This window comes from Lontra canadensis, unplaced genomic scaffold (genome assembly GCF_010015895.1).
Source record: "Lontra canadensis isolate GAN:19392208 unplaced genomic scaffold, GSC_riverotter_1.0 scaffold3, whole genome shotgun sequence".
Lineage (NCBI taxonomy): Eukaryota > Metazoa > Chordata > Mammalia > Carnivora > Mustelidae > Lontra > Lontra canadensis.
The window spans coordinates 42,834,267-42,861,339 of record NW_022630997.1 but is presented as its reverse complement, the minus strand read 5'-3'; the positions used below and the strand labels follow the sequence as shown (position 1 = coordinate 42,861,339).

The window sequence follows — 27,073 nt, the reverse complement described above, 5'->3', positions numbered from 1 at the left end:
GCATGCGACTCTTGATCTCAGGGTCATGAGTTCAAGCTCCATGTTGGGCGTGTCCTATTTTTTTTAAATGGTAAAATAATAAAAAAAACCCAAAACCTTCCCCCCACCCTTCTTTTTGTCTTTCCCCTTCTCGTTATCTTCATTAACAGTGCTTGCTAATTCTTAGGTGTCCACACACTATAGAATGTCAGGGAGCTGGCATTCTGTTGCCTGGGGATACGTAATACACAGATCCTTTCATTTTGCCTCTTTGGTCTAAAAATGAAATTCTAGTAAATAGCACTTTTTAGTATTGTTAATTTAATGAGTCGTTCCTAATTTGAAGTCCCTACCTCTATCTTAGTGTGAGAATTAGTAAAATAAGTAACACTAAACCATTTTAAATTGGGGAAAGAAAGGCACTATGAAAACATGAGGTATTGCTGCTCGAATTGGTAAAAACACAACTAAACTTGGTTTCTTCAGAAAATTTTGAGACCAAGGACCATAATAGAACACACTTAAGAGCTTGCTTCAAGACAATATTGTCCTCATTCCACACCTTTCCTTACTATTTTTTTGTGTGCTATTGTAAGCTCCTTCACCATCTGACCAAGACATTTCCTAATGACCAGCTACATCAATCTGGCTTTATCCCATTCTCATTCCGTAAGCAATGGTAGGGCTGCAACATCATGAAATTAATTCCTAGAAGTCACAAAACAAGATTTTGACAAGAGGGGATGTCCTTCATTTAGAGTTTCCTTCTGGATAAGATAACTGGGGACTTGTTGCAGGGAATTCTTGAGAGAAAACAAAAGGAGGATGAGGGATTGTGATGGGTCCCCCCCCCACCAAAGAAAAATATCAATAACCCTGTTGACAGTGTAAAACAGTGTTTCTATCTGGGGTCAGGGCCAGAGCAAGGGATACATATCCCACTCATCCTCTTCCTCTGATAAAGCCCCAGCCAGTACTGTAAAGTCTTTTTTCAGAAGAGCCTAGCGGCCTTTTTTTAAAAAGTGCTTGAAAAAGAAAGGGACAAAGGACAACTGGAATTAAGAGGATTTCCAATCTGTTCTGGTGGCTGGTCCAGAAGGATGCTTCAGTCCCTGCTTCTCACCTGCCTCTTCATCACAATGATACCTGCATCACCAGTGGGTGAGTCTTGTGTTGAGTACTTGGCACAACACACTTTTTGTTGTAGGACTTTGCTATTAAGTCCAGATTAAGAGTATCTTAAATTCCAGTATCTTAAATACTGGTTTTACAATAGTGTCAGAAAACCTATGATAACCTACCATAGATATATTTTCAAAGAATTCCTATTTCATGTTCCAGTTAGCCTCTTGCCTGGGCATCCAGAATTCCTGTGGATCTACCGTCCCCAACAGCTTTCCACTAGATAAATATTTCTCAGAGGCCATGTAGAAAGAATTCTAACCTCTTTATGTAATAGGCACTTTTGTAATTCCAACTTTAAGAGCAAAAATATAACCTTTAGAATTGAGGATAGAGAAAAAAAAAAGAATTGAGGATAGAGGTTTTTTTTTTTTTCTTTTTTTTTCTTTAATGAATACAAGGTGCTGAACGAAAGCTCTATCCCTGTGAAAGACACAGAACTTCTCAGTCTGGACATCTGAAAAATACGACTATTGCATAGACTGAGGGAATCTTAAACTCTTTCCCTTCTCAGCCTTGGCACAAAAGTTGCCAAGAAGGCAAAACAAAGTTTCAATTCCAGTTACTAACACATTTCTCCTTTTTCCAATAGAATTTAAGTTCTAATTGGAAGAGAGGGTGAGAGGAGGTTGAGTTGGACAGAGCCATCCTTCTCGGCCCTTCTGGGTAGTTCTCTTCAGTTGACCCTGATTTATTTCTTCATGATAATTCAGATCTTGCGCTAGCACCTTCAAGGGTACACATTAAAAATAGGTTTGAGACCCTAAGGAGATGTGGAAATTAAGGTAATATGGTATCCTAGATGGGATCCTGGAATAAAGACACAAGCAAAAACTAAGGAAATCTGTACTATGGATTTGAGTTGATAATAATACGTCACTACTGGATCATTAATTGTGTAAAAGATACCACACCAACGAATGATGTTTAATAATAGGGGAAATGGCACCGAGTATATGGAAATTCTGTACTGTTTTGTGAAGTATGCCCTAAATCTAAAGCTGGCATTAAGAAAAAAAAAAAAATCTATTAGAGTTTTGAACTAAGTTTAATTACCCTGTATCTGCTGCCAATAATTAGCCAAGACTTGTCTAAGCAAAAGTCGCCCCCACCGCCTTGGAATTACCACTTCCCTTTCTTTCCTTTCTTTATTACTTACTCTCCCTTTAGTACCTCCTGTTCCCATCACAGATCTCCCATCCCAGATCTTTTTTATGTTATCTATTTTTTGCAGCCCTTCTAGGACGTTTGACTCAATGCCAGAAGTGAGATAAAGGGAAAGCTTTGGGGGATGGGGAGTAGGGAGGGGGTCTTCCCCGGAAGGAGAGGGAAGTGAGAGAAAAGGAGGGGAAGGAAAGAAGAGGAGGAGGAGGGGGCAGGCAGCAAAGGGGGAGCCTCCGTAGGGAGAAGGGAGGGAGAAGGAAGGAAGAACGCGGGGAGCTTCCGGACCCAAGACCCAGCCCGGGGGCACCGTCCCCAGCACCTGGACTGCTGGGAGCGGAAGGGCAGGGACGCTGCCTGAGGTCTGCTCTCCGCACTTGGCCGCCGCGAGGGGCTGGCCCTGGGGACACGCAGGCGTCTGCGCTTCCGGGGTGGGGGAACTCGGGAGGGGCCACCAGGCAGGACTCCAGGTCAAGACTGAGGAACTTTCTGGAACTTTGAAAGGAACCCCCGAGGCGTCTTTTTGAAGGTCTCCCATTTAAGGAATGTGTACTAAGGCAGTGTGCATAATACTGAATTCCAGGCTCCCAGGAGAGACTGAAAACAAGAATACCAGTGGCCAGATTATTAAAAGATTGACGGGTGGAGAGGAATGGGTTATTTAATGTCAGGAAATATTGCTTGGGTGGGCGGGGCACCTAGGTAGCTCAGTTGTTAAGAGTCTGCCTTCCGCTCAGGTCCTAGAATAGAGCCCCGCATGGGGTTCTCTGCTCCTCAGGGAGCCCGCTTCTCCCTCTCCCTCTGCCTGCTACTCTGCCTACTTGTGCTCCCTCTCTGTCAAAAAAATTAATAAAAAAGAAAGAAAGAAATGAAGGAAGGAAGGAAGAAATATTGCGTTGGGAAGTTAAAAAATGTACTTATTTTATAGAAGCTAGTGGGTAAATTTCCCCCATTTGGGCCATATGTCCCCTTCAACGAGAGGAAGTGAACTTTTAACAAATAACACAAGAAATGACAGTTAAATTTAAGGAAAAACTTTATAAATCATGAAATAGTTATTGAGGGCGGTTTAGGAATTTCTGCAAAAGCCATTAAAAGTTGAGTACCTAACCATTTCTTATAAAATTAGAGCCAAGAAGATCAACCAACTATTTCTATGAATGTATAATCACCTGTGAAATTGCCCTGGAAACCTTGCTTCTTAATAGAACCACAGCTGGGAGAGCAGATGAGGGAATTTTTCCAGTTTGAGAGGGGAAAGTCTGTATGAGGACATTCCCTGCCCTCAAGTGACATCAAATATGGTCCAGGGCAAAGCTGGGATATCTCAGGAACATTTTAAAAGAGAGAGTGTCCCCTGCCATGTGCAACTCTGCAAACGTGTTGTTTCCAGAAAATGCAACAGCCTACTTACTTCCTGTCCCATACTTTTGTATTCTCTTTGGGGTCATTAGCACTAAGCTACACCCTCCTCTGTATGTGACTGAATTTAGAGAGTGAGCTGGAGTTTGAAATGGAGACTGGGAAAATCCAAAATATTTTCTAGACAACTTAAATTTTATGATCATGGCCCATCATATTTAATTATTGTGCAGTATTTGCTAAAACTGAATTTTCTGCCTACAATTTTCTGCCTTAATGTGAATTCTCTGCCTACAATGTTAGGTAAGTCAGCCTCCTGTGCATTACAAAGGGTGGTACTCTCTGGCTGGTGTTCCTTTCTAGAATTTCTTTGTTTTATAGGTTCTTCCTAAGGACAATTTCCCTACATAAATTCAATGCTTCCCTGAAATTGTGAGAAACAATGAGAATATTGGGGTTACTGCTGTCTGTAGTCATTAAAATATTTTTGATGAGATATTTGTCCATGCGATTTATGCACTAAAAATGCAAGCTTGAGAAATTTGGCTCTATTATACATAGTGGTGCCATGCTGATTGTTTATACACAAAGTTCATATTTTCAATGAGCGGATGGCATATATACCAACATTCACTTTGAGAATATCTTTGGTAATAATATGTCAGTATGCTGTGTATTTCAATATAGTGGCCATGTGCCAGAGGTATTTTCCTTTTCAGTGAAATGAGATGTGTATCTTATTAACAAAACACATTTTCCAACAGGACAAACTTTCATCCACAATCTTGCTTACAAAGGACCATCCAAATAGTTTTTGAAAATTTCCAAAGATGAAGAGCTTACAACACTGTCGTAGTCCTCTCCATTACTCCATACCTGAACCAAAAGGTTCTCCCCCAACAGTCTGTTCTTGCTCTTGTAACACAATACCTAGAGTTGTGAGAACTGATGCATACTCTTCAGCCTTTTTTTTTTTCTCCCAACTATAGTTCTCAACTTCTTCTCCAGTTGGTAATTGTTTTGACTCCCTTACAAGTCTGGTCACTTTTCTCTGGATACCAGGTTTATCCATACTTTCATATAATATGGCTTCCAGTTGAACATAATATTCAGAATATTTTCTGACCACTACAGAGTTCAGCAAGACTATAATCCTAACTTCCCTTGGTCTGAACAACTATCCTCTAGCAAATGATTACTCTGGATAAAAAGTTTGGTCCCAAAGTAACACTAAACCTTAAACAGATTCAAAATAATTTTGTAAAAGGCATTTATAAAGCATGTTTAAGTCAATGTAAGGAATCTTAAACAGCTACTGTGGGGGGTTTTAGGTTATTTCTTTCTTAAAAAAAAAAAAAAAAAAGAAAGCCAAAATGTAAGATCAAGAAGCTGGACTCAGGCTATTGCCATTGTAATTAGAAACTTCACAAGGTGCCTCTGACGTGTCTTTTCATTCCCAGCCCTAGATCCTTGCTCTGCTTATATCAGTTTGAATGAGCCATGGAGGAACACTGACCATCAGTTCGATGAGTCTCAAGGATCCCCTCTTTGTGACAACCACGTGGATGGGGAGTGGTACCGCTTCACGGGCATGGCAGGGGATGCCATGCCCACCTTTTGCATACCAGAAAACCACTGTGGAACCCATGCCCCCATCTGGCTCAATGGCAGCCACCCTCTAGAAGGTGATGGCATCGTGCAACGCCAGGCCTGTGCCAGCTTCAACGGGAACTGCTGTCTCTGGAACACCACAGTGGAGGTCAAGGCTTGCCTGGGAGGCTACTATGTGTACCGTCTGACCAAGCCCAGTGTCTGCTTTCATGTCTACTGTGGTCGTGAGTACCTTCTCTGTGCTCTTTTTCCTCCCCAATAAGGCATCAGATGGCATCAGGAAAATACCATATGAAATCCAGTTATGGTAGTATCTCAAGAGTCTGGATAACATTGACTTAGGGCCACAGGTAACTTCAGATTGTGATTTCTGTGATCTGTTCTTGGGTTTCCAAAAATGTCTTAAAGAAACCAAAAGGGAGAGGAGCTGTGACTCTGATCAGTTCTTTTTTATTTTGTCTTTGTCCCATTCAAACAAAACCATTAGAAAATGAAGTGTTGATTTGGGTTACCTACATAGTGGATTTCCAACCATTTTGAGTATGGAGGACTCCTTTTTAAGATCTATATCAGACATTCACAAGGTAGCATTGTGCTTGGTATCCATTGATTTCTTTAAATGATATGTAATGGGAAAAAGCTACTTGAGGTCGGGAGTATTTTTAAAACTAATTTTTGTTTTAGTCCCATCAAAATCTATATGCATTTAAAAAACAGAGTACATAGAAGAGTAGGGCATAACACTTCTTTATTCTATAGCTCATATTTGGTGAGGTTTTAGATTTGCAGAGATCCTATGCCCATGAATATGAAGTTGGGAACCATTGATCTGAATGACAGATGTCCCTGGGCAGTATCCCTATCCATTGGATCACATAAACCCTGAACGATGAGAACCCTCTCAACGTTGTCCATGAACTCATACCTCATGATTGAACTCATGAGGCTTTCTTATGAATGAGAGTGTCCTCTGGTCCTTGCCTCTCATGCAAGGTCAACTTCATCCTTCCACAGATTTTTATGACATCTGCGACGAGGACTGCCATGGCACCTGCGTGGACGCCAGTGAGTGCACATGCTCTCCAGGGACAGTGCTAGGCCCTGACAGGCAGACATGCTTCGGTAAGAAACTAATCTTGAAGTAGAAATGGGCCATTCTGATCAAAAGGACACATCAAACCCTTCCTGATGCAAAGCTCTGTAGTTTTTCTAGTTTTTGTCTCTAAACACTTAGAATGGTGTTTGCCTTTTTAAATTCATGACTAAGGCCTCAAACCAAGTTTATATCGTGTGTGGGGACAGATTAAGTTGCACTGTGCAGTACAGCAGTCTCTAGCCATGTGTGGCTTGGAGCTCTTGATATGTAGCTAGTATGGCCGAAAAACTCAGTTTTAATTTTACCTAATTTTAATATGAAAGCTGATACTTGGCTCAGTCATTGGAAAACTAAAAATGTTTGGGACAACTTTAGTAACCAACTGTAAATTTTATGACTCTAAATACAATCAAGTATTTCCAATGAAAATTTAACATCCAAATTGGGATGTGCTCTAGGTATAAAATACATACTCAATTCATTCAAAAAAAGAAATGGGAAATGTCTCAATTTTAATGTCGATTTTATATTGAGATGAAATATTTTAGACATATTGAATTAAATAAAATGTATTATTAGAATTTTTTATATGACTAATAGAAATTTTTAAATTATTTATGTGGTTTGCATTGTATTTCTGTTGGATGACTTTGGTCTAGAATTATCTAAAGACAAACTCCTACAGCTTCACTACCATAATTTTGGTTTCTCTGAGTAGCAAGAAAGGGGAGTCAGATTATTTTCTAGGAAATCTAGAGTTGTTTACTTGTACACATGTGTTGTTGTCTGTAGCCAGAAGAAAAGAGAGTTGAGAAACCCAAGATTGAAGATCATATCTTTTCCCATTATGAAGCTTTTTGTATTCACACTCAAATAGATTTAAAAGTCATCCAGAGAGAAGGGGAGGATTGGCCCATACCTGCTTCCTCAAGAAAAATAGTAACTGGTCAGAATGGAATGGGGTCTAGGTTGAAAAATAGATAAAAAGATTCTTATTTTAGAAAAATTTTTTTCTTCAGCCTCCTGAATGAACCCATTGACCATTCTATGAGCATGTTTATGCCTCCCCATACCAGCTGTTAGGGCTTTTACGTGATGGACTTTGTGTGATTTAATACTAAAAGGTTTGGGATGTAGGAGAGAATGGTTCTTTTAATCTTCCCTCCCTCCCTCCCTCCCTCCCTCCCTCCCTCAGTCTCTGTCTCTGTCTCTGTCTCTCTCTCTCTCTCTCTCACACACACACACACACACACACACACAGTGTGCTTGGAAAATATTTGATATCATTTTAAGACAGGCTTTGTTTCATTACTTAGCTTTTGTGGGTTTTGTTTGTTTGTTTATTTGTTTTTTAGTTTATTTATTTGAGAGAGAGAAAGCATGTGCATGCAAATGGGGGAGGCAGAGAGAGAGAATCTCAAGCAGACTCCATACTGAGTGTGGAGCCTGACATGGGACTTGATCCCACAACCCATGAGATCATGACCAAAACTGAGCTACCTGGTACCCTTCAGCTTTTGTTTCAATATAACTTTTGACTAGGTAAGATAGTTAGAGAGCAAGGTAGAGAGGCAGAGAGAGAAGCAGGCTCCCTGCTGAGCAAGAAGGCCAATGTGGGATGCGATCCTAGGACCCTGCGATCATGACCTGAGCTGAAGGCAGAGATTTAACTGGCTGAGCCTCAGGTAATCTCTTATATTATCTTATGTATGCTCCCAGGGTTTTTTTAGGCAAATATAAAAAATACAAATATATATGTCTATTTACTGCCCTTTTAAACCCAAAATTTGCATATCATACACATCATTTACCTAACAATTTATCTAGGACATCATTGCCTAGCAGTGCACAGGGGAAAACCCCTAGTTCCTACCTGAGGTCTGCCTGTCAGTTTCAGGGACATCATGAATTCCCTGAAATTAAAGGCAAAATTTTGTATTAACGTGCATATGCCAGTTTTCCTTTTTTTTTTTTTAAATGTAAGATACTTATAATTCTTCATTTTAAATTATGTAATTTTTTTTTCAGCCAGAGTGAAGAGTAAAGGAAAATAATACAATAGCATTATTGGCCAGGATGCTATAATAATATAACTTATGTACCCAGATTTAACCATAGTTAATTTTTTTCTTCCTTTTTCTTTTTAATAAAATTTTACAAATACAAGCAAAGCCATCTCACTCCATCTCCTTTTTCATCTTCCTGTTCCACCCTCCAGGGCTAATCACTGTTTTGAAGTTAGGGTATATTCTTCTGGTCCCTGTTTTTAGGCTTTTATTCTTTGTGTATGCACCCGTAAGAATATATAGCATTATTTTTGTTCTTAAAATTGACATTAAAATGATACTGCATGTGTGAGATTTTCTCTAGAGCAAACCCATAAAAGTGGAATGGCTGGGATGCAGAGTATCTAAGGTTGAAAATGACAACAAACTCCCAAATGACAATGGCTTAAATCAGTGTAAGTGTATTGCTCTCTCACATTAAAAAAAATATATATATATCAGTCTCAAGATAAACTGTGCAGGCTTGGGACAGCATGTGGCCACATTCAGGAGAACTGCTAGCATCTCTGTCACCATCCACCTTCCAGGTGGTAGTGGCTCCAACTCAAAATTAACTATTTCCAATGAAAATTTAGCATCCAAATTGAGATGTGCTCTAGGTATAAGGTACATACTCCAATCATTCAGAAAAGGAGAAGGGAGAGGCAGACTCCCCACTGAGCAGGGAGCGCAATGCAGGACTCTATCCCAGGATCCTGGGATCATGACCTGAGTGGAAGGCAGACGCTCAACCCACTGAGCCACACAGACATCCCTATAGTTTCTATTTCTCCAAGTGCTATGTTTATTTGGTTTCAATTCTGCCTTGTCTTTTTGCTCATTTCTTTTATCTTGGTTACTATCCTTTCTTTTATCTGCTTAGTAATTTTTAAAGTCCTTGTATTATGGATTTTTCTGGATTATTCTGTTATTTCCAGTTGAAAGCCACCCTTTTGTTATCTTGCCAAGTCATTCTCATAGCGGATCAGTTCCTCCTGTGTAGTGTTTCATGGCAAACCACCTTCTGTCGTAATTGTGCTTCTGTGGAACCACACTGACCGCCTGATTTGTGGAGGTTTGACTACAGAGCAGTTTTTCAAATGCTTCTGTCAGGTATCGTTGAAGCTTCGTTGGTCCAAGCCAAATTTTGTACCAATTTCTCAGCTGCAAGTTCATGTTTCAACCATGGCAAGGCCTGACTTGGGGTTCCTGTTGTTTATGAAGGATTTTTCTCTCTCCTGGAGCCTCAGAGCAGGCTTGCTTACTGTGTCCGTGGGCCTTGGGGCAAAGTTCTTCTACTCCCCCCCTTCAGTGTAGGGATATCTTTTCTGAGGTCATGGGGGTAAGCAGTGTTTCTGTTGTAGCTCACCTCCTTTCCTGGGCCCAAGGCCATGCCTTCTATCACCTCATGGGTGTTTAAATCCCAATAACCCCAACCCCAAGCCATGATACATTTAGTTCCCAAGCTTCCTTTTCTTTGTAGAAGGAAGGGGATCGACAATTTTCTCAGCTATGCCTTTTTTAATTGCAAGAGTCCATATCCTTCATCATATTCTTAAAAAGTTTAGCAATCATTGCTTAAGTATAGTGTGGAAATAGTCCAATATTTAAAATAGACTTCAGGGGGTGCCTGGGTGGCTTAGTGGGTTAAGCCTCTGCCTTCGGCTCAGGTCATGATCTCAGTGTCCTGGGATCGAGCCCTGCATTGGGCTCTCTGCTCAGCAGAGAGCCTGCTTCCTCCTCTCTCCCTGCCTGCCTCTCTGCTTACTTGTGATCTGTGTGTCAAATAAATAAATAAAATCTTTAAAAGAATATTAAAAAAATAAAATAGACTTCAAGGGCTTTTGTTCATGTTATAAGAGAAGACTGTTTCACACAAAATTTTTATCAGCTATTTACTTCTGTGATATAAGTTCCTTCAATGTATTTATTTATTTATTTATTTATTTATTAAAAACTTTTTTGTTTTATCCTTCATGTATTTCCACTTTTTTTTTTTAGATTTTTATTTATTTATTTGACAGGCAGAGATCACAAGTAGGCAGAGAGAGAGAGAGAGGTGGAAGCAGGCTCCCTGCTGAGCAGAGAGCCCAATTCGGGGCTCGATCCCAGGACCCTGGGATCACAACCTGAGCTGGAGGCAGAGGCTTTAACCCACTGAGCCACCCAGGCACCCCACCTTTGATGTATTTAAAACACAGCTTTTGATTTACAAGTCTATCTTTATTTAGCAAATCTTCAGGAACTCACTAGAGAAAGTGATATTTACCCATACAAAAAAAAATATGTGAATCTAGGTAACAACAACAAAAAAAAAAACCCAAAACTTCATTTTGCCTGTTTTGGTCTTAGAAGGGGATTAATTGGCAAATGGCTAAGTGCCTTCTGCTCTAGCTGGAGCAAATGGACAAATAACTTGGTTGAAGAGACCAGGTTGATGGAAGTGGTTATAAGGATTATAGCCAAGGAGTCAATGAATCAACAGGCTCTGAAAGATGTGAAGATTCTGCTAAGGGGCTTGGGGAAAGATCGAGTTGCTCAGCAAACAGGACGTAAGTGGTGTGGTTTCTTTCCCACAGATGAAAATGAATGTGAGCAAAACAATGGTGGCTGCAGTGAGATCTGTGTAAACCTGAAAAATTCATATCGCTGTGAGTGTGCAGTTGGCCGTGTGCTAAGAAGTGATGGCAAGACATGTGAAGGTGAGAATGGGCAAAAAGGAATTCAAATCAAGAGCCCAAACTAAACCATTGGCTTATTCTTTGATTGATGTTCATGAAACTGTCCAACATTAGGAGAGAGTCAAGGTTGGGCTGTGTAAGGAAATGACAAAAAGGGGTTCACTGTCATTGAGGACGGTCATGTTGCAGGCAGAATTCAGTGTTGATTTTATCTTCAATATTTGAAAGGAGGGAGTTCTTGCATTTTGCAAGAGGCAGAGAGCCATTTTCTTTTCTTTTCTTTTTTTTTTTAAAGTAAACTCTACCCTCAATATGCTGCTCAAACTTAAAACCCTGAGATCAACAGTCGCAGGCTCTCTACAGACTGAGCCATCCAGGTTCCCACATTTTAATTTGGGAAATAAAAACAAGGTATTATGTGTTTCTCAAATTTTAATGTGCCCATAAATTGTATGGGATCTTTTTAAAATGCAGATGCTGATTCAGTAGGTCTGGGCTCAGGCAAAGATAGTGCATTTCTTTTTTTTTTTTTTTTTTTAAAGATTTTATTTATTTATTAGACAGACAGAATCACAAGTAGTCAGAGAGGCAGGCAGAGAGAGAGGAGGAAGCAGACTCCCTGAGGAGCAGAGAGCCCGATGTGGGGCTCAATCCCAGGACTCTGGGATCATGACCTGAGCTGAAGGCAGAGACTTTAACCCGCTGAGCCACCCAGGTGCCCCAAGATAGTGCATTTCTGCATGACTTCTAGGTGACATCTCTGCCGCAGATCCAAGGAACAAACCTGCAGCAGCAAGATAATAGAGGTGGTAGCATAATAAATGGTTTATAGCAGTGGTTCTCGAAATTCCTGCTAAAAAGAATCACCCAGATGCTTTCACACCTGGCTGTTCCCAGGCCTCTCTCCTGGAAACTTCGTTCAGTGGCGTGGGCCTTACAGTTTGTGTTTTTGCCGAGTTCTGTTAGGTGAGTCTTACCATCTTGGTGGTTGGGGAAACTGGTTCACAAGAAGCCATTTTATTCCCTTTATGCTTTGCATTTATTGGAGATTGATATACTGTGGGGGAGATAGTAACATCCTTTTTTTTTTTTTTTTAAGATTTTATTTATTTATTTGACAGAGAGATCACAAGTAGGCAGAGAGACAGGCAGAGAGAGAGGAGGAAGCAGGCTCCCCGCTGAGCTGAGAGCCCTATGTGGGGCTCGATCTCAGGACCCTGGGATCATGACCTGAGCCGAAGGCAGAGGCTTTAACCCACTGAGCCACCCAGGCACCCCAAGATTTCATTTATTTTAGAGAGAGAGAGAGAGAGCATGAGCAGGGGGAAGGAGCAGAAGGGGAGGAAGAGGGAAGGGAAAAGAATCTCAAGCAGACTCTACACTGAGCGTGGAGCCCCACACGGGGCTTGATCCTACAACCCTGAGATGAAGACCTGAGCTAAAACCAAGCGTTAGGTGCTCAATCGACAACAGGAAGACTATGTATATTTTACGCGATTAAGTAATAAAAAAGAATTTGTAATGTATGTCAAATAGTTGAAATTGTATACTGTGACAATGATAGGAAATTTAGATAATGTCCCTTCTGTAAGGCACATTTGCCCTTGCAAATTATCACAACTAAAATGTTACCATTTCTACTTAAATAAGTCTGAATCTCATGATGTTAGGAGTTGAGGGAACAAAAGAAAAAAAAAACCCATCTCTTTGAAGATTATATAAAGAGATAAATGACTTAATTATCATTTACAGAGGACATATGATTTGTCCCTGAGGCTAATGAATTAGAGGTATAATACTGTTTATAAGAGTTCACTTTATTCTAGTTATATTCAACATAATAAAATACTACCCCAAAAGGAAAAATTATGGCTAGTTCCCATAGTTTATTCCATGCAACAAAGTTTACTGAAGGACCATTAACCAGAATATTAAACTACTGTCCCTTATAACAAGACTAAATGTACTTTAAATTTTATTGAATAAGGATAATGTCTTGAATCTTCCTTAAATCTTAATTATTTTATGTAATAATCTTTGCATATGTGAATATTAATGAAATGTTCCATGAGGAACGTTTGTAATTATTCATGAGCATTTTATTGGAAGTATTACTGTTAATCCTCATATAATTTTAAAACCTAATAATCCCGATCAAAAAGTATTTTAACAGAAGATAAAACTTGTACATGAGTTATACTTTAGCCTTAAGATTCATATTTGAAACCCTTAGGTTTTTTTTTTTTAAGATTTATTTAGAGAGAGGGAGAGAACACACGGTGGGGAGGGTGTGGGGCAGAGGGAAAGAGAATCTCAAGCAGACTCCCCGCTACGTGAGGAGCATGATATAGGGGTCTATCTCGCAACCTTGAAATCAGGACCTGAGCCAAAATCAAGAGTCAGACACTCGACCGACTGAGCCACCCATGTGCCCCTGAAACATTTAAGTTTTATTGATAGTTCAAACATATTTGTTTTCATTGGTTAGTCTGTAAAATTAGACTTTTTTTTAAATAAAAAACTCTTTTTACTTTTAAATAATTTTTATTGTTTTGTTTTATTATGAAAATTATGTTCCTAGAAAATATGGAAGGATAAATGAAAGATAACTAAAATGACCCACAATTCCTCTTGGCTAATCTATCCAAACATTTTGGAATATCCTCATAAGAGACTTAAATCTTTTAAGCTAACTCAGAATTTCAACTTATTTTGTGCTTTGCAGTTTTATACCTGGAAATATCCGGAATGAACATTTACTCCAAACCCTTCGTTTTACAAATATTGAAATTGAGACCCCAGGAAATTAAATGACTTACGGAAGATAATTTTTACTGATTGACTTTTAAGATTTATTTATTTGAGAGAGAGAGAGAGAGAGCATGCACATGCATGAGCAGGGGGAGGAATAGAGGGAGAAGGAGAGAGAGAATCCCAAGCAGACTCCCCACTGAGTGTGGAGCCCTACTTGGGGCTTGATCTTATAACCCTGAGATCACAACCCAAGCCAAAATCAAGAGTCAGATGCTCAACAGACTGAGCCACCCAGGACCCCAGGAAGATCACTTTTAGGGAAAAAAAAAGTCCCATTAATTTTGATCTTAATGTTTTATAGTATATTTTTACACTGTCTTCTACATTGTTATACGTCATGTTCAGCTATTTCAAAAACCCCTAGCTGTACTTTTATCATTTTTAAGTATCCAGATTTATAAACAGGTAATAGCCTAATCTTTCTTAAGTTTTGCAAGGATTAATTCACTGTAAATTTACACTCTATGTATGTTTCACAAAAATTGATTCATCCCCAGTTAATATACTGATGTTCCAAAGAAATATATATTTTTTACTATTATTGAACTGAGAATTCTGACTATAACTGGAAATCAGTTTATATCTTTCCTTGACCATCTGAGATGATTTGAGAGCATTTTTAAAATTTATCTTACCCCTAGAACAAGGGCAGCAAGTTTTTCTGTGTAGGCCAAAAAGTAGATATTTTAGTCTTTGTGGATCATATGGAATCTGTTGAAACTAGTGAAGTCTGCCTTGTAGTGAGAAAACCCTCATAGATAATAGATGAATGAATGGGTGTGGCTGTGTACTTGGAAAACTTACAAGGTTGTTTAGTGGGCCAGAGTTTGATAAAAGATAATGTCTAGAGCCCACAAAAGTCATTAATTTTTCTCTACTAACTATGAAATCATGTGGTAGTTCCCTTAGTTTTCAATTGAATCCTTTTTTCTTGTCCATCTGGTTGAGTATGCTTTTTGAAAATGCAGAATTTATACTTTTTTTTTTTTTTTTTTTTTGGTGGGGCTTGAACCCGTGACCCTGAGATCCAGGCTAGAGCTGACACCAAGAGTTGGACACTTAATTAACTGAGTGAGCCACTCAAGTGCTCCCCACAAATGCAAAACTTTTTAAAAGGGATCTTTTAAAAATGTACTCAAAAGAGGTATGTCACAAAGAGCTTAGTGGAGTGGACCAAGTGTATTGTCCAGGCTTCATTTGTATGTGCTGTCAGCCTGAGATACATATCCCAGTTCCACTATTACTAGAGATTTGAGGGGAAGGTCTGGCGATCCAACCAACTGACAATAACTAACTCATCCACCTAACTAGTCTAGTTACATTTCTATTCTGTCATTCCCCTCTACATCAGTAATACTCTATAAAATTTGAAAATGGGTGCCATAAATATTACAGCAATTAAGAAGTGACTTGTGGGTCTTCCTCCCCAAAACTGTAATACCACCCTGAGAAAAACAGACAAATCCAGACTGAAGGACGTTCTACAAAATGACCAGCTGAAGAGGTTAGAGCTTATGCATGTTGTAAGATTGCTCTTCATAGCAAACACATTCTTTTCCATTTTATTTTATTTTACTTTTTCAGTGTTCCAAGATTCATTGTTTATGCACTACACCCAGTGCTCCATGCAATACGTGCCCTCCATAATACCCACCACCAGGCTCACCCAACCCCCTACCCCTCTCCCCTCCAAAACCCTCAGTTTGTTTCTCAGAGTCCACAGTCTCTCATGGTTCATCTCCCCCTCCGATTCTCCCCAACTCACTTAAACAGTTTTTTGTGGGCTTCCTTACATGATCAGTGGCTGAATTAGGCTCCAGTGATACTGTGGTGAGCCAATGTATTCCCTGATGCCAGGTGCCATCCCAAGAACCAGAATCCTCAGGGAAGAGGCCTGCAAGGTCATGTCCTTTTCCTTTGGTTTTATTGCAGATGTTGAAGGATGTCACAGTAACAACGGTGGCTGCAGCCACCTTTGCCTCGTGTCCGGGAAGGGCTACCAGTGTGAATGTCCCCGGGGCTTGGTGCTCTCTGAGGATAACCATACATGCCAAGGTAGTACATGGATGGGCTCAACCTCTGCTCCTCACCCCCCCACCCTGCCCCAAACCTCCCTGCCTTCCTCACTCAACTAGGTCAAGATTCTCATCTATTAGAACACCAGCTCCTTCGCCAGCGGGTATCCCTGCATCTTTACTCTGGGATCATTCAAAACAGAAGCTCTCTAAGAACATATTACCAAAAAGTTAATTTTCCTTTGCTTTTTAAGAACTTGTAGTTAAAAAAACACAGAGCAGAAAATTGACCACCTAAGCCAGTTTGAAATGTATAGTTCAGTAGTGTTTACATATATTCGCATGGTTGTGCCACAGATTTCCAGAACTTTTTTGTCTTGCAAAACTGAAACTCTATATCCTTGAAAGAACAATTCCCCATTCCTCCCTCCCCCCCCCCAACCCCCGCCCTGGCAACCACTATTCTATTTCTATTTCTATGAAGTCGATTACTTTAGATACCTCGTGTAAGTGGGGTCCTATGGTATATGTCTTTTTGTGATTGACTTATTTCCCTTTTCCTTATATCCACCAGGTTCATCCATGTTGTACCATATGACAGGATTTCTTTCCTTCGTAAGGCTAAATAATAGTCCATTGTATTTATATACCACATTTTGTCCAGCCACTCATCCAATGATAGGCTCTTCAATTACTTCTATGGTTGAGATATTGTGGACAATGCGGCTATGAACAAGGGTGCGCAGATATGTCCTTGAGATCCAACTTTCAATTCTTTTTGATATATGCCCAGAAATGGAATTGCTGGGTCATACAGTTTTCTTTGCTTTTTACTTACGAATATCCCCCCTAATTTCTATTATTAGTAGTATAATTAGTAGTTAATTTTGAAGTCTAAGACACTGATGCAGTTCCTTTCTTTTCTAACAGATAATTGGGTAGTGAAACTAAGCTAAAAGCCTTAGAGAACTGATTTTTCTCCCTACAATTACAATACGAGCATCAACAATCTTCTGACAGCTATTTTCTGGAAATCGAGTTATTTATGTTCAGAATCTTAACTCATCCATCTAGCAAATATTTAATGAGCACCTACCTTTGATTTCTTTACGCTGTGTCATTGTTATGATATATTCTCACATATTTTCTGACAGTAGCCATAAATATTCCTTTTAGGGTATTTGTAGAGCCTGGAAAAGTGAACACAGGAACACTAAAGAAAAGCAACCCTTTTCATATGAAGTTAAAGTAGAATTTATAGTCAGCATTTATGGTTTACTGAACAATGCAAGGATAATTTGGAACTTTTCCCCAAGTACGCTAACGTTGTTTTTATTACCTCTGTTTTATGAGACATAATTAATGGTAAAGTCAAAGCAGTACTGTTATGTAATTTAAGCATATATCAAAGCAGTACTTTTTCTGTATCGACAATAAATTGTTTGTACTAAAAGTTATTCTGTGAGGTGTTTCAGTTCATAGAACTACTCTATCCATACTTTGAAATAAATGTTGAATCAAAACTTGAGCAATATTTCCTCATTTGGAGATCAGTGTGTTTGAGGAGAATTATTTGACCACAGCCTGGGGAGTTAGGAGTCCTGGTTTCATTCACCAACTTGTTTTGAGTCTCTTAGATTTCCTTGAGGATGGAACAAAAAGCTCAAGTTGTGGGAGGGCAAAATTATTTCTCCTAGAAGCGTTCCTTATCCTTCTCCCAATTCAGATTTCTCCATTCTAACAGTGCCCCCTTTCTGCCACAGTCCCCGTGTTGTGCAAGTCGAATACCATTGAAGTGAGCATCCCCAGGGACCTGGTTGGCGGTCTGGAGCTCTTCCTGACCAACACCTCCTGCAGAGGAGTGTCCAATGGCACCCACGTCAACATCCTCTTCTCCCTCAAGACGTGTGGCACGGTGGTTGATGTAGGTTCTTGTGGAGGACACTTGGGGGATGACCAAAAGTCAGTTATTTGAGAGGTAGTTGACAGAGGTATGCTGTGTGGCTTGTCATAGATGAAATATTTCCACATGAAAGAATGCAGCTCAAAAACTCATATGCCATTCATTTAACATGTGTATTATTGAGCATCTGCTGTGGTCCTGGCCCTGTGAGCACAGGGAGGTGAGAAGAATTCTGTTCCTTCCTTTCTTCAGTAGTCCTGTCTTTCTGATATAGCAGACATTTCCCTGAGTGCATCAGCCCCAGCACCAGGAGGCTGGTTGCATCTCCTCTGACCAATTTTTTTACTTGAAGAAAACAAGTAAAGAATTGATGAGGGTTCATTTATGAGGTAAACAGATGAGTTCAAGTGTTGAACTAGGTAGAGGGAAGAGGTTTGTACTTTCATCTAAGAATGTGCACCGGAGTCTGAGGGATATGAAATAAGATTCTTCATTTTGGGGAACATACGCAGTAGGCCTGAGATGACAACACACACACACAATATAAATAAGAAACAGTGATAGAGACGACAGGTGCCATTGCAGTCTAGAAAGGGACAAACACTGGAGCAGTCAAGACAAGTGGGCCTTGAACTGGGGCAGAAGCCTGTGTGTGGCTTATCCAGACTGAGAGGAAAAGAAAGGCCGTTTCGGATGGGAAACAAGTGAGCCAGTGTCAGAGATGGGAATATTTAAGGCTTATGCTGAGTGTATGGGCGGTGCAGACTGACTGGCAAGGAACACGTATTGGAAAAGGAAACTGGAGACGTAGGTGGGGGAAGACTGTGCTTCTAAGGATCTGCCTAGAGTGTGAGGGTGAGATATTTGGGCTTTATCCCCCAGAGTGAGGTTGCTGGCGCTGTAACGATGAGATCAGCAGTGTACGAGATGGATGGAAATAAAGGGGACCTGGGTCCAGAAAATCAGGGCCGCGGTTCTTGCAACCATTTAATTAAACAAATATTTATTTATTGAATTCGATGAATAGAAAATTAGGAATCTAATGAGACCTAGGGTGGGATATGGGGGTGCTATCCCAGGAGAAGGGGGTCCCACTTCAGGCAAATTGTGTTTGTTGTATCTGTGAATAATCGAGTGGAAATGCCCTGGGGTGGGTTGGAGTTGCTAGCCCTCAGGGGAGCAGACAAGGCTGGAGATAAAGAACTGAAAGCTGTCTGCATAAATGCGGTAGCTAAAGTTCTCTGCTTGTGGATGAGTTCAGCACAAGGTCAGGCCACAGCCTGATCAGCAGGTCTAGGATTCCAGAAAAAAAAATAATATACTGAAGCCATTCTTTCCTAAAATACCAGAGCTTTGAATTTGCTGATTCTGCATAGTTCAGGTTTAATGAGTAATACTCCAAAGGAATGTGTGGGTTGACCATGGAGTAGTATATAAAATTCTTAACAGAGCATCTTGCTGAAAAGAGGAGAAGAGATGTTTTAAAAAGCCCTCAAGCTTCAGCAACCAAATCTCTAATTGTTTTGATGGAAATAGAAGTGTGGAGAATGTTACAGTCAAGAATGGGATTGGGTGGGAGGGTGGGATAGGGTGGATTGGGGAGTTCTGGAGAAATAGACATACAGTCTTTTTCCTCTCCTGGCCCTGGCCTGGCTCAGGTGGTAAATGACAAGATTGTGGCAAGCAACCTTGTGACAGGCCTACCCAAGCAGACCCCAGGAAGCAGTGGGGACATCATCATCCGAACCAGCAAAGTGCTGATCCCAGTGACCTGCGAGTTTCCACGCCTGTACACTATTTCAGAAGGGTACGTTCCCCACCTTCGAAATACCCCCCTGGAAATCATGAGCCGCAGCCATGGAATCTTCCCATTCACTCTGGAGATCTTCAAGGACAATGAGTTTGAAGAGCCCTACCGGGAAGCTTTGCCCACCCTCAAGCTTCGAGACTCCCTCTACTTTGGCATTGAGCCTGTGGTGCACGTGAATGGCTTAGAAAGCCTGGTAGAGAGCTGCTTTGCCACCCCCACCTCCAAGATCGACGAGATCCTGAAGTACTACCTCATCCAGGATGGGTAATTATGCTGCTTACACGATTTATTATCCCCAGCTCACACCCTATTTCTCCCATCCAAGTACTAACCAGGCCCGACCCTGCTTAGCTTCCGAGATCAGACGAGATCGGACGTGTTCAGGGGGCCGTAGACTCACACCCGATTTCTAAGTGCACAGCATACCTGGTCATTTCCCAAAACAATAGGACACTTCCGTGAGCTCTGAATTGTTTCAAAAACCATTTTTTTTAAGATTTTTAAATTTATTTATTTGACAGACAGAGATCACAAGTAAGCAGAGAAGCAGGCAAAGAGATTGGAGGAAGCAGGCTCCCCGCTGAGCAGAGAGCCCGATGCAGGGCTTGATCCCAGGTCCCTGGGATCATGACCTGAGCTGAAGGCAGAGGCTTTAACCCACTGAGCCACCCAGGTACCCCTCAAAAACCATTTATTGACATTGGAGGTAAAAACTGGTGAGGGAGCAGGAAGTTGAGAATGACTCCAAGGGGTCTAGCACGGATGACCAAATAAATGCCGTTAACCCCGATGGACGGCCATAAAGAGAAAAGCAAATTTGAGGTGAAATATTGAATACAACAAGTCCAGATAATATATTGAATTGTAAATGTCTTCAGGATACATGGGAAAAAAAGGTCAGCAGGCAGTTGGAAATGTGTATCAGACCCAGGAACAAGGTCAGGACTAGAGAGAGATAAAGGACCAAGAATCATCCCTGTTTCTATTGGAAACATAGGATTGATTAACCTGATCAGAGAGAGAGTAGAGCGTGAGTGTGAGTGTCGGAGCTGGGGGAAGGCAGATAATTGCAAGTGGATGGGGAAGAGGAAGCAGCAAATGTCAACTCTTTTAGGAAGCTTGGTAGTGAAGGAGAGACAAGAATTACTTAGAAGGTTTTAGGAGAAGAACGATCAAGTGAAATTTGGTTTTTGTTTGCTTGTTTTTGTTGTTGTTGTTGTTTTTTATTTATTTGACAGAGAAAGAAATCACAAGTAGGCAGAAGTAGGCAGAGAGAGAGGGAGAAGTAGGCTCCCTGCTGAGCAGAGAGCCCGATGCAGGGCTCGATCCCAGGACCCTGAGATCATAACCTGAGCTAAAGGCAGAAGCTTAACCCACTGAGCCACCCAGGTGCCCCTGTTTGCTTGTTTTATACAAAAGAGATTTCCTTATTTCCTAAAGATCCCTGGATTGAGAACTGTGTGTGTCTCACGAGCCTGTTGGAGGCCTAGCAGTTGTCACACCCATTGCTCCCATTCCCAGGAAAATGACACGCAAACCCCATATTCATGGTAGAATCTTATCAGTTTCTTCCTTGTTCTCAGTGTCAGGTGGGACATAGCTCAGGTAGGGTCAGGACCCGCAGCTCAATGAAAGGGAAATGGTGTAACAAGAGCACCACCTGGGCCGTGCCCTGGGCTAATGGGCTTCATGGACTCTGAAACGTCTGCTTAGTTTTTCTCTACTGGCTCTCTCACTGCAGGCATCCTCCATCTGCTGCCGTCAGTCTCTTGCACAGGGATGTTCAACTTTAAAGCACATGGGATCAACCAAGAGGCTTTTGTGGAAGAAGCAGTACCCCCAGACTTGTTCTCTCTGTTCCGCTCTCTTAATTCCAGCCCTTACCTTTCACCTGGATAGCAAAAACAGCCTCATGACAGCCCCCTGAATCCCAACTCTCAAATCTCAGCTCCAAGAATCCCTGGGTAACCAGTCAAAAGACAAACAAATGTTAAAAATTAGGGGGGGGGGATATATATATTCAGATCCCTGCTAAAAACCTTTGATGACTCTTGATTTCCTTTGATTGGTAAATTTAACTGTTTGCCAGCAGGAGTACTTGTAGCCTCCCTTAGCTTGTTTTCAGAACATGGAAAATGTATCATTCTGAGCTGCTTTGCATGGCCAGTAACAGGTCTCATAGGTGTCTGCAGTTCTTTGGATTTCTTGCCATCTTAAAATTACCTCCACAAAGTTTTAAAATGAAAAGTAGAAAAAACATTTATTATTTCTTTTTTTTTAATTTGTATACCTAATGCTAAGGAGATTAAGGAATGGATTTACTTTTAGTGGGGAGTAGATGTGGGTTCCTTTATTTTTTTTAATGGCTGTATTGGAGTACCATTCTCATACAACGAGTATACACATTGAAAGTGTACAGTTTGGTAAGTTCTGATGTATGCATTCATGAAGCCATCACTACAGTCAAGATAGGGAACATTTCTCTCATTCCAAGAGTCTTTTCCTACCCCTATATTTACTTTTTGCAAAAATAAATGCATAATCATAACTCGCTTACTGACAAAACATGTAATCTACAATCTTAGTAAAGCTCGTAAAGTTTATTTATATATTTGTTATTCAGATGCTCAGTTAAGGACCAACTGCTTTTTATTTTAGAGAGTTCTAAGAAGTTGTGCTTTTTAATTTTCTAGCCCTTAGCACATACAGAATTGCTAAAAAAAAAAAAAAATGCTGCAGGAGAAATTAAAATGCTTAAAAGCCAGAGGCAAGAATTAAAAAACACAGCAGTAGAAGTCTATTTAGTAAACAGGCAAATGGTCCCATCTCTGGCGCAATAATGGAGAGTACTGGAATGGTGTCTGTGAGACGATTCCTCCAGATAAAATCCAACTCTGAGCTTGGCTCACAGGGCCTCACACACAGACCTCTGCCCTCTCCAGTTTCTGTTCCCAGCAAAGGGAACTACAGGCAATTCCCAGACTCTATTATTTCCTACACCTTCCTCGCTGCACCTGCTGTTTCCTCTGCAGAAATCTCCTCCTTTTCTTCCTGCCGATCTCTCCCTGTTCCTTCAAGATTCAGCTGGATTTTTTTCCTCCATGAAGCCTTCCTTGATTCCTTCTGCCCTGAGCTGGAAATTTTCCTTCCTTTTCTTTTCCCCTCTATGCCTATCCTATAGTAAGGGTCATTAAATAGCTGTCAAATGAACTATTGAATGGACATTTATCATAATAATCATCTGAAGCAAGTCCAGAGCCCTAAAATAAACATAATGCAGTAAGCTTACATTTATAAATTGTTTGATTATTCATTGTTCTCAGCTTGCATTTAAATCAGGTCATTTTCCCCTGATAGTTAACACAGCTCATTCACCTCTCTCCAGTTTTAGTTGGTGTATGCTCAGAGAATTCAAAGCAACTTAGTACAAACCTCAGCAAAGTAGAATTAGAAAGGTAATCTCCAGAAAAAGAAACATTGAATTCCAAAGTGAAACATTGGACAACTTTTGAGTAATCGATTATTTTGGATTATCCTATACCATCCTTACTTTCTTTTAGCACGTGAACTTAGAGTTGATGAACCACATTGTCTAATCACAGCAAACACCAGGTCAAGAGCCAGAATTTGTCCTGGGTCCCATTCTGTAGTATATTACCCCGTAACAACGCTTCCTGCCTCATTTTCTCTCTTAAAGAAAAACAGTGGTATTTTTAGGTAAAAATAATTGAAAATGGTGAGGCCCTTAGATGAAAAGTGCCATTTTGATATCATGTTACTATTTTTGTCCTAGATACAAACTGTAAAGTTCTTGACATCACAGACTATATTATTCATCTTTATATCCTCTGCGGCTCCCAAAAGAACACGTTGCACAGATTAGATATGTGATAGGTGTTTGTTACAGAACATAATCAAAAGATGGTATATATTAACTTTACCTCAAGAAAATGAAAATGAGAACATAAATACAAGAAATAACTGAAACTGCATAATATATTTAGATTCTCTTCAGGTCAGGGGAATATGGACTAGGGGTATTATATATCACAATGTCTTCTTTTTAAACAGTTTTGTTGGGTTTTTTCAACTGCACTGAAACAGTACTTAGCAATGAACTAGAAAGTGGTCTGTAAGCATGCGAAGCAAGGATCCAGTTTCATAGACTTTTCTTTCTGGTCCCCACATTTTTTTTTTTTCCTGGACTGGTAGACAAGAACTAATAGGTATCCAGAAAAAGGAAAATACACCCAGAATTTAAAGTTCTTTTAAAATTCACAGTGGGAAAGACGATACAAGTGTAATCCCTGTCCTCTCAGGAGAAAATGTTCATCAAATACTAAACCTTGGTCTCAAAATTGAGAACCAGTAAGATTTCTTTTCCCCAGCTAACCTTGAGGTGAGCCTAGGACTTTCACTTTAAGCAGTAGACCTGCGATGGAAACCCCAAGACCCTATCAAACTACAACTTTGCATAAATGTGGGGAAAAATGAAGTTCAGCAATTGGGAGGAGACTGAACCTTCCCAGTAGAACCAGTTACTCTCTCTGGAACTTAAATCTTTATGCAGCTCGGAGTCGCACACATTGGGGCTTGCTCGCCTTTGAACCCTCATTGGGGGTTAGTGTGTATTAGGTGCCCAATAAATATTTTTGAAATCTCAAACCAATCATCATGCATGTGAATGCAGAATTCCTGTGATGTATTACAAATGAAAATACAGTCTTCCAGAGATATCTTCATTTCAAAAGGTATCTTTGAAAGAAATGTGGTTGCTGTTGCTCCTGCTTCAATACATTGAAGTATCGAGAGGTCCTCGTGCCCAGTTCGTGGGTACAGAGAATGAGAGATGGGACAGACAGTGCTCATGAGCAGGGCTGAAGATGCCTTTGTAGGGAGGAAATTTCATTTTTCCTTCATTCTCAAAAAACTTGAGTTCAGCCCAGCCTCCTCCACCCAGTCAGCATTTCTTTGGACTAAACACATTGAACCAGATTGTTTTTCCATCTCTGCTGAAGCCATCAAGTCTTACGTGTTCTCCTGTCCTGCTTTTAGTTGTGTTTCAGATGACTCCGTGAAGCAGTACACGGCCCGGGACCACCTAGCAAAGCATTTCCAGGTCCCGGTCTTCAAGTTTGTGGGCAAAGACCACAAGGTGAGCTGAACACCTTTATCTTGGAATCCACACCGCACCCCACCCCCAGGCCTGGCCCTCATTTCTTGGCGTGCCTGTTTGTTGATATTCTCTGTGAGCTCACAGTTGGGATCTGCATTACCTCTATGAGAAACACTGCAGAACTAGCTATCTAGAATGTCACAATTATCTGCCTTTCTTCCAATAAAATCACTGTGTTTGTTTAAAGAAAATACTATATGATCATAATTTTATTTTTTTTATTTTAAGTTCTATTTTATTTAAGTCATTTCTATGCCTAGCATAGGGCTCGAACCCACAACCCTGAGATCAAGACCTGAGCTGAGGTCAAGAGTCAGACACCTAACAGACTGAGCCACCCAGGCGCCCCTATATGATCATAATTTTAAACTGTTGTGGGGGGGGGTATGGTTGAAAAGCCTGTGTGGTAGTCGTATGGCAAAGTATATGGGCAGAAAATTCACAGAAAAGACCAATAGTGATTTGTTCAGTGAAAACAGTACTTAAAATGCCAATTAAAACAATTATAAGACATTATTTTATACATATTAACTTTATAAAAATTATAAATCACAATGCTTGCAAAGTTATAGGGAGAAGTATATAGTGGCAGTATAAATGGGTACGGTTTCTGGAAAGTTGTCTGGTAATATGTAGTAATAACCATAAAATCATCAGATTCTTTTATTTAAAAATTCTAATTCTGACAGTTTCTCAAAAACAAGCAAGCAAAAAAAGAAAAATGAGATTTGTTGGATGTTATAGAGAAGGAGAAAAGTCCCCCAACAGGGTTACTACATATCTATTAGTGTAATATTAAGCAGTTATTAAAATAAGAAATATAGAGAAAGGAGATATTAAAAGTCATATGTCATAACAATTTACATGCATATTGAGTATGCTGCCTTTTTTTAAAAGATTTTATTTATTTATTTGACAGACAGAGATCACAAGTAGGCAGAGAGGCAGGCAGAAAGAGAGAGGAAGGAAGCAGGCTCCCCGCTGAGCAGAGAGTCTGACGTGGGGCTTGATCCCAGAATCCTGGGATCATGACCTGAGCTGAAGGCAGAGGCTTTAACCCACTGAGCCACCCAGGTGCCCCAAGTATGCTGCATTTTTGAAAAACACACATACACAGAGGTTATAAGAGGCAATAGAGAGAATGTTAAGGTGCAAACTTTGTTGTTGTTGTTGTTGTTGTTTTTCCAGTAGAATTGTTGAAACATTTAAACCAAAGGAAGTTTAAGAGACCAACTATCTTTTCCACACTGCATTTAAGTGAATTCATGTCCTTTCCTGTTATATCACTGTTCTAGAACAACTGTTAACCATGATGGCTAATCCTGATCTCCCTCCCCAAGCAGGCAGCATGATTTGGGAGGTAACTTATAGAAAGAAGCTTGGACAAAGAACTTGATATTTTACACAGAAGCATGCCGGCACCGATGTTTTTCCCAGCCTTTGATGTGAAGAACAAAGATGTTAACGTTATTAGGTGTTCCCTTCTCGAAGGTCTCTCCTGTCCCTATACAAAGGCAGGAGTTATGCTTGGGGGGGGCGGGATTAGATCACCCACATGACTCCATATGTTTGCCCACCTGACCAATGGTGTGAATCTGGGCAAGTTGTCTAACTTAAGTCTCAGTTTCCTCATCTGTAAAATGGGGATGACGACATCCACCTCAGAGGGCTGTTGTTTATATGAAATGAGATACTACATATGAAACATCTGGTGTAGCGAGTGTCTGGCTTCCAGAAGGGGCCCTACAAGCGGCATCTGTTATCACTATTTTTGTTATCATTTATGGTAACTATCATTTATGGTCTTTCTAGGAAGTGTTTCTGCACTGCCAGGTTCTTGTCTGTGGACGGCTGGATGAGCATTCCCGCTGTGCCCAGGGCTGCCACCGGCGAGTACGTCGTGAGGCAGTGGAAGGAGAGGATACAACTGGTCCCCAGAGCCAGATGCTGACAGGTGGCCCGATCAGGATCGACTGGGAGGACTAGGACCACCCCACACCTGACTCCTGGCTCTGGGTTGCCCTCCTCTTTAGAACTTCTCCCCACTGAGAACATCAGTCAATACCCTAGAACACGGCATTCTTTAAACCTCATACTGTGGGTTTAGACAGACTTCCAGAATGGACTCATTCTGATTCGGGCCCCTGGACTGGGAAAAGTCACTTCACTGCTGACTGACCTGACTCACATGGGGCTTCATCCTCCTGACATTGAAAGGTGCACTGTCCATTCCAAAAG

The 27,073-nt window shown here is 40.6% G+C and overlaps 1 protein-coding gene across 1 annotated transcript; it reads left to right on the top strand.

The window, feature by feature from the left end:
* Positions 1-960: 960 nt before the first annotated feature.
* Positions 961-27,073, top strand: OIT3 (oncoprotein induced transcript 3). Its single transcript, XM_032840709.1, has 9 exons — positions 961-1,140; positions 5,145-5,519; positions 6,310-6,417; positions 11,016-11,138; positions 15,864-15,986; positions 17,710-17,870; positions 19,508-19,923; positions 24,715-24,814; positions 26,648-27,073. Exons 1-9 carry the CDS (start codon positions 1,080-1,082, stop codon positions 26,819-26,821), a joined length of 1,641 nt encoding a protein of 546 aa, XP_032696600.1. The 5' UTR covers positions 961-1,079; the 3' UTR covers positions 26,822-27,073.

Coding starts and splice junctions, on each gene's coding strand:
- OIT3 (XM_032840709.1), top strand. CDS start 1,080: ATGCTTCAGTCCCTGCTTCTCACCTGCCTCTTCATCACAATGATACCT. Junction 17,871..19,507: donor CGTGTGGCACGGTGGTTGAT/GTAGGTTCTTGT, acceptor GGCCTGGCTCAG/GTGGTAAATGACAAGATTGT. Junction 24,815..26,647: donor TTGTGGGCAAAGACCACAAG/GTGAGCTGAACA, acceptor TGGTCTTTCTAG/GAAGTGTTTCTGCACTGCCA.